The sequence below is a fragment of the Daktulosphaira vitifoliae genome, unplaced genomic scaffold, assembly GCF_025091365.1.
Source record: "Daktulosphaira vitifoliae isolate Bord-2020 unplaced genomic scaffold, ASM2509136v1 Scaffold_4, whole genome shotgun sequence".
NCBI classification, from domain to species: Eukaryota; Metazoa; Arthropoda; class Insecta; order Hemiptera; family Phylloxeridae; genus Daktulosphaira; species Daktulosphaira vitifoliae.
This window is the reverse complement of record NW_026099575.1, coordinates 14,532,648-14,540,450: the sequence shown is the minus strand read 5'-3', so window position 1 is coordinate 14,540,450 and position 7,803 is coordinate 14,532,648. Positions and strand designations below refer to the sequence as shown.

The window sequence follows — 7,803 nt, the reverse complement described above, 5'->3', positions numbered from 1 at the left end:
ATAATAAATTATACTACAATATTATTTTTCTTTTTCCTATAATATTGTATGTGGAAAAACTCTAATTTTGATTGCTATTCTAAGTTATATAATGTAAAAAAATTGTATGTGTATAATTATTAAAAAATTGTAAGCTTATTTACCAAGCGTAAAAATAAGCGATGAGTGAAAATGACAAACATTCTAATCGTCGAAAATTGAAAAAATAAATTGTTTTTAGCATTAATTGTGCATGTGTTAAAATTGCCACTAAACGATTATCTAAAATATTTTATATTAAACTAATTATTTTTTCATAAAATACAGGGAACTTTTAATCTTTATTTGATATTTATATTAACCCAACCACCTGCTTTGATAAGACGGCTACCGCCATCCAATGACCTGAGGGAAGGAGACAAATCGTGTGTAGGCAACTATATTTTCAAATTTTATAGTGGCGCAAATAACGTGTATAACAACAATATATTAAGATTTTCCATTAAATTAGCTAATAATAAACAGTACTCCATAATAATAAGATATTAGTTGATTTTTAAAATATAAAACAACTAAATTGAAATTAAATAAAGTAAACATTAATACATTTTACTTGTAAATGTGTTATGTTGAAAAAGCTATAAGTATTCAAAAATAAATAAAAATTTGGTTTGATGACGTGTGTGTAATTTGTGACTAATGTCCATAGTTCATTTTTTTTTATCGAATTGTTCAATAAATTAAATCGAATATTTTCAATTTTTTAGTCAAAACGAAACAGTACATAACATTAAAAAAATATTTTCCAATCTTTTAAAAAATTTAACAATTAGACTAGACTTAAATTTTAAAATGTATTCATTTTCAGTAATCTTATTTTTTATAGTTTGCTGGGTTACAGCATTTTCAGAGTCAATCCGTCCACTTGACGAAATAGAGGTAACTTTTAGTATTAAAAATATTGTCTGTGTATTAAAAAAATGGGTTAAAAATTACCACATAAATATAATTAATATGTATACACGGTGCTTCATATTGACTTAAAATTTTTGATTTCGTATTATTTTCTAATACATTTTTTTTTATAAATACACTTTTAGACAATTAAAATATCATAACATATTTTAAATTTGATTTATAATTTTTTTAATCAACAAAATATTTAAAAATATATAAAATTGCATTTTGCAATGTAGATTTAAATAAATTAATTCATAGAAAAATCATGATTTTTCTACTAATAAACAAAATATGCATATTCTATTGTTTTGTGTTTAAATTGTGTTTGTTTACCCCATAATTACTCTTGATGGGATAACCATCCCCCCATCTGATTGCATCACTTATTTAGTCCTCAAACTGGATCCTAAGCTGAGATGGTTTCCTAATTTCCGTTTCATTCATACAGGATAGTGAAGTTCTATGCGAATTTCCTCATCTTCTCTTTGATTGTCCTGTCCTAATTAACAGCAGCAATGAACTATTTAGCCTCCTAACCTCCCATAATATTTATCCCCCTTCCATAGCTAATACTCTCAATTCCCGTTATTTCATTATAATTATTTTTTATTTTTATTTTGTAGTTATTTATTTATCTGTTTTTTCTCTCTTCCTTTCTTTCAATTTAAAATTTTAATTTAATAATTTTTCAGTTTGTCATTAAAGACTCTGTTTACAATAATTTTAAATAATGTACTAATATAATACTAACAATTATTGCCGCATTTGTTGTACCGTTATAACATAGTACTATGGCTGTTATACTTTTTACTTTTGCTTATAATTGTTTAAATAATTATTTTTTTAAAAAGGCTATTAAAAAAAAACTAAAACTTAAAGTTTGTCAAATTTAAATATCGAAATGTCATATCAAAAATTTTAATATTAAAAAAACAGAATCTTCTGACATTAAATTAAAGGTTTGAGTTATCAAAATTTAACACGTATTCATGATATTTTAGTAATTTTGTGGATTATTGAATTAAATATTTTTCATATTTGTTAGTTTTAAAGTAATATTAAATATATTTTTAATTTTGAAAAACGTATTATTATTTACGTTTAATTTTAATATTCCGGGAATTATAACTATTTAAAAAAACAATGTTATGAGGTTTGTTATCGTTGATTACTTTGTTAATTGTCATAATGAAATAAATAAATTATATTTTATAAAAAAATATAGTATAAGAAAATACATTTATTTTTCTCGTAACATTAAATGGGATATAAGTCCATATGGTGTTAGAGTCTATTTATGAAACAATTTATTTTAATTTATAGGTATAAACCAATAATAATTACATCTTAAATTCTATTTACATGTTTTTAGTCATTAAAAATCATAAAGATAAAATTAATTGAATAGATTATAAAAATTATGTTATTTATTAAAAAATATTATTATTTTTTTTTACTCATATATATTAAATATTATGATATTGAATTACAAACTTTCTAAATGTAATAAATTTTGTGGTTATTTTGTTATTTCGAGTAAAATATTCCTGTTTAAACAATTATTTATTTATTTGCTCGTTTAACTTACCGAATAATTATTACGATTTAATTTAGATTATTTTTTAGTTTATTACTCATTAAATAGAGTTATAATCTCATTATTACTACTTATTTTTATAGTTTGTCGAGCTTGAAGAAAATAAAAATTGTTTATAACAATCATATACTACAAGTTATATGCCATAGAAAAACAGTGTATACTTTTAATTAAGTTACTTTCTATAAAAACACAATATTATATGTGTAAAATTATATTCATTTTGACCAAAAATTAATGAAAACAACATAGTTGCTAATATATATGATATGAATATATTAGCTAATATGACACGGTACCGTGTTTCTCTCAGCCGCACATCACGTTATCAACCTAAATGAAAGTATATCGGTATCTGAATCAAAAAAAAAAAAGTGCACGGTGGCCTAGTGGTAAGATTTTGCCTATACGACGCCTTGGGTCGTGGGCTCTAATCCCGTACCGTGCCTCTTTTTTTCACATGATTTCCGGTACACTTTCTATAAACGGCCGTCAATCCTCGGCGGCCGTGTTAAATATTTATAGGCCTAGTATGATTAAATGTATAATAATAGTTTTACACTTAATTTTTCAGTTCAAAGAAAAATATTCAAGTCTATTAACTGTTATGGTAGAAATTAACATGAGAGATTTTTTAAAATTTAACAGTGATGATAACAATAGAGTTAGTGGAAAAATATTCAAACAATTACTCAATGGTATATCTTATGACGATAAAGAGGCATTAGATTTCTTTGAAAATAATGAAACTATTAATGGTAATATATCTTAATATGTAATTATCATTCAATTTACCTTAATTAAATACAATTTAGGCTGATAAAATTTAAGTAATCTATCATGCATGCAGTGCTCAAATTGAGAAAATGAATAAAGAGACTTAACAAGTCGTAACAAATGTTTAGCGTTATCTAGATACGATAACTAGATAAAAAATACTGAACTTGTATCTCACCTAAATGATTACGAAAACGAGTATTTGAAAACTATCATAGTTGGAATATACACTCATTTAGATAAATCTATTTAAATAAATAAAGAATTTCTCGTTTTTATGTTCATTATATTAGTACTTTTAATTATGTTAATGCATATTTTGTTCTACCCAGAATTAAACAATATAAAATATTTTGATGTTATTTCTAAGAATACAAATTTTTATTTACTGTCTCTGTCAATCGATCACAGGCTGCGTTGAATTCGACAATACATTATCGGCTATGTTTGTCAGAACGGAATTAAAAGTTGAAACAATTGATAATCAATTGTTATCAGTTGAATTTTGTTATAATATTAATGTCATTCTTGTGTATGTGTTTTATGTAGCATAAGAAATAGCCCGTAATAATATTTTATCATCCTATGAAAAATTTACATAACGTTTAAACATGTCGCCAATAGTACTATTGTATCTATGGATGCAACTCAAACTTAAGCAACTCCCAATTCAAATCACTAGTAATTTGAACTACTTGTTAAGTTGCTTAAAAAAAATTGATAACTGATAAATATATCATAAAATATTAATTAAAAAACAGAGGTTGTGTTATAAAAAGATAATGGGAGTTGACTCATCCCTAACCCAAAATACCGACTCAAAAATTTTATTTGATAAATTATCACATATTTTTAATTTAATAGTAAAAAAAACCCAGCACAGGGTGGTCGCGGCACAGTGGTGACGTGCCATAGTTGGGTCAAGTATAATGATATCTGATAGTGATTAAAATCGCTATCATAAAAAACGCTTCGATGCAAATCTTTAGATAGTGTTTAATTTTAAAATAATGATGGATTATTCCAAAAGCTACATGATCTACTATTTCCTTAATGATATCCTGATTAATAGTGTTTAAATGTAATTAACAGTAAAATTATAATATAACTATGTAGTTAAATTATACTTTTTTTATAAAAATTTACTATTAATTTTAAGCGAATAGAAGCAAAATCACAGTGCTTGTTATTATGTCCATGTACAAATCATTAAAAGTAGACCTAAATATTTACTACGGTTATCCAATTAAAGAGGATCATTGATATTTTCTTGGTAGCTCGCCTAGTTTAATCAGGCCTGGTCAAGAAAATTTATTTTTTCTCTGAGTGAGGCTCTGGATTACGAAGTTTTTTTTAACTATTATATATTTGATATTTTATAGATGATGAAATGTATGAATATGATGAATTTATAAATAACACATTCGAAAAACTACGAAAAATTGAGTTGAAAGCAAATTTATTTGATGACCGAGCTGATAAATCGGGATTCATTGAAAAAACTACTGCAATTGAAATGATTGAATTAATAAGTCGTGAAAAAGTCAAACTTTCTAGTAAATATTACAATATATTTCTTATATTTTTACAGAAAAAAAAAGATATGATATTTTATTCCACAAAGCATTTTTACAATAATAATAAATATTAAAAGTTTATAAAACGTTAATTGTAGTTTTAATGTTAAATAAACGAGCGCTACAGTATGGACGTGGCATAATTGGAATAATTATAGATGATAGTGATTTTTGGTCAAATTTTCGCATTTATTTCAAATATGAAATTTGATTTTTTTTATCGCCACTACTTTTTTTTATTATTACTAATTAGTTAAAACAAGTTTAATTGGCATATAAAAAAAAATAACCAAAAAAATATATATTAAAATAAAGTTCAAAGACACAGGGTTAAATAAATGAAAATAGCCACAGAATATTTCTGAATATCATTAGAATAATATACCGTGTAACTATTCGGAATATAGTTCTACATAATTCAATTGTAACAACTATTAAAACACCAAGAGTTAAATAAATATGATTAGTATTTTTATTGAAACTTTTTTTTATAAATTAGTAATAATTTTAAAATAGAGGCGATGGAAAAATGTAATTGCAGGTTGGAAATCAGCGCAAAAATGTGGTTTAGCAAAGTATTATTTGGTCTAAATTGATGAAAAATATTTCATATTTATTTGGTAAAGGGGAAATTTTTCAATTTTTTAGAGTAATATCTTTAATTAGACACTAATTATGATAATTTGACATAGCATTGAAAATAAACCAAGTTAATCTATTACGCATTATCATTATTAATTTGTAAATAGTGAGTTAAAAAATAAATGCGTTGTTTTTTAAGAACCAAATATAATTTATTCATTATTATATCTCTTTTATATTTATAAAGCTAATTGAGTAATTTAATGTCTAATAAAATGTATGTAAATGTATATATCTAATGATAATTAAAATAACAATTATGTGAAAAATAAAATTTTTTAATCCACAATTTACAAATTAAAAATGATAAAGCGTTTATAAATTAACTTATATTTTCGGCGGTAACATTATGTTCATAGTACCTACTCTTTTTTAACCAAGTACAAATAAAACTGTGTTCATTAATGGCAATTATCAAATTGTATTTTTGATTTTTTAGGGATCGAGAAATTGATAGAACCTAAATCAAAATGGTGGCAGGTATTTTACTTTTCTAAAAAAATTAATCTATTTTAAGAACCACAGAAAATTACTAAGGGAAAACATTATAATTCGAAATAATCCTCAAAATTCACCTTTGGTGATAATATCACTTTTTTTTATCTATGACTTACAGAACTCCTTATAATTATTTTTTTTTAGTAACTTATCAACTCTAATTATAAGTATAATGAATTATTTAGATAAAGCTCTCTGATGCTAAACCCGAAAAAAAACCAAATAACATTTACATAGCAAAAAACGAGGCTATAGAATTAATTAAAAATTGCAATCTCGAAAAATTCAATCTTATAAGTAAGACTTTATTTTATTGTAATATTTTTAACTATACAATTTATTAATTATAATATTTTTCATTATATATATATATAATATTATTGAATATAAATTTTTGTGGGATACTTAATAATAAATCAAATATAAATTAAGCCATATTGATTTTGTCACATTAATTGAAACGCATGTTATGAAGAACAATAAAATAATAGGTAACAAAAACGATGCCATATTTATTTTTACACAAATGTATACATTTTTACAATAAATGAATTTATTTTAACTTCAAAAGGGTGTGCATTTAAAAATCTGAGTTATTTTTTATTTATTACAACTTTTCAAATAAATTATTATAGTTTAAAAGAAAATATTGAATAAAATATAATAACACAATTTTTTACTACTAAAATTAAGTATCATCTATAAATATTAAATTAATTAAATATTCATATTTATCAATTTATTAAAATAAAAATTTAATGAAAACACCTGAAGTATAACATTAAATTTCATATTTTTAATGAAATTTTAAAAATGAAACATAATATAATAATATATTTCATTTTCTGCTGGGCTGTGTTATTTATATAATACTATTAAAAATATTGAATGTGAATAAAACATCTAACTTTTAACTAATTATAATATAATTTAATTATATTCAAACATATATATACTATAGAAAATGCATAATACGGTTCTTTAAGACGTATATATCATTTTACATATTTTTGTATGCTGATAATTTTATTTAGAATACATTTTTTCAGATTTAAAATGGTTGCTAATATCCAGTAAAGATGAAAACAAAAAAAAAGAAATAATACAACATGACAACGAATAAGTTAAACCTTGCCAAAAAAGCAATTACAATATAAAACAAATCAAAAACTATTCATTTTTTAATTTTGTATTATTTTTTAATAATAAAGTATATTTGAAATACTTATCATTATTTTCAATAATAACTTGTGTTTTAAGTGTTAACTATTGTTTATCATCATTACCTACGTTTATGATTATTATTATATAATAAATTGCAATGTTACAAATATAGCTGTATAATAGAAATTCTCCGCATTTCTAGCAAAGAGAGAGACTTCAAAAGCAAAGTGGGATCGGGAATTAGCAACTCCAAATAGTGTATTCTAATTTCACCTATGTGTTGAACAAATAAAACAGATTTTTAAAACAAAAAAATTTTATTGATGTGAAAACATTTACATGTGTTACTTTTTTGCTCCCAATTTAATCAAAACCAAACCAATTCAATAGGTATTGTGTATTTGTTGAGAAATAATTGGAAATTTAAATCTGAAAAAGGATGGATAGGACCAAATTGTTTCTGGAAATATAGGACCGAGAATTCTAGTTTTTTTCAGAAGATCAATATTTTGCGTACTACATGTAAATTATAAAAAAAAGACCTTATTAGCCTCAATAAACAGCGATACCATCAATAATTTGATTATATTTATTAATTTCAAATTATTT

General features: G+C 23.1%; 1 protein-coding gene across 1 annotated transcript; it reads left to right on the top strand.

Annotated features, from left to right (window-relative positions):
* The first annotated feature begins 727 nt into the window (after positions 1–727).
* Positions 728–7,284, top strand: LOC126904346 (uncharacterized). Its single transcript, XM_050683332.1, has 6 exons — positions 728–918; positions 3,111–3,294; positions 4,696–4,869; positions 5,972–6,012; positions 6,216–6,327; positions 7,080–7,284. The coding sequence occupies exons 1-6, from the start codon at positions 832–834 to the stop codon at positions 7,151–7,153; spliced, it is 672 nt and encodes a 223-aa protein (XP_050539289.1). The 5' UTR covers positions 728–831; the 3' UTR covers positions 7,154–7,284.
* Positions 7,285–7,803: the final 519 nt, after the last annotated feature.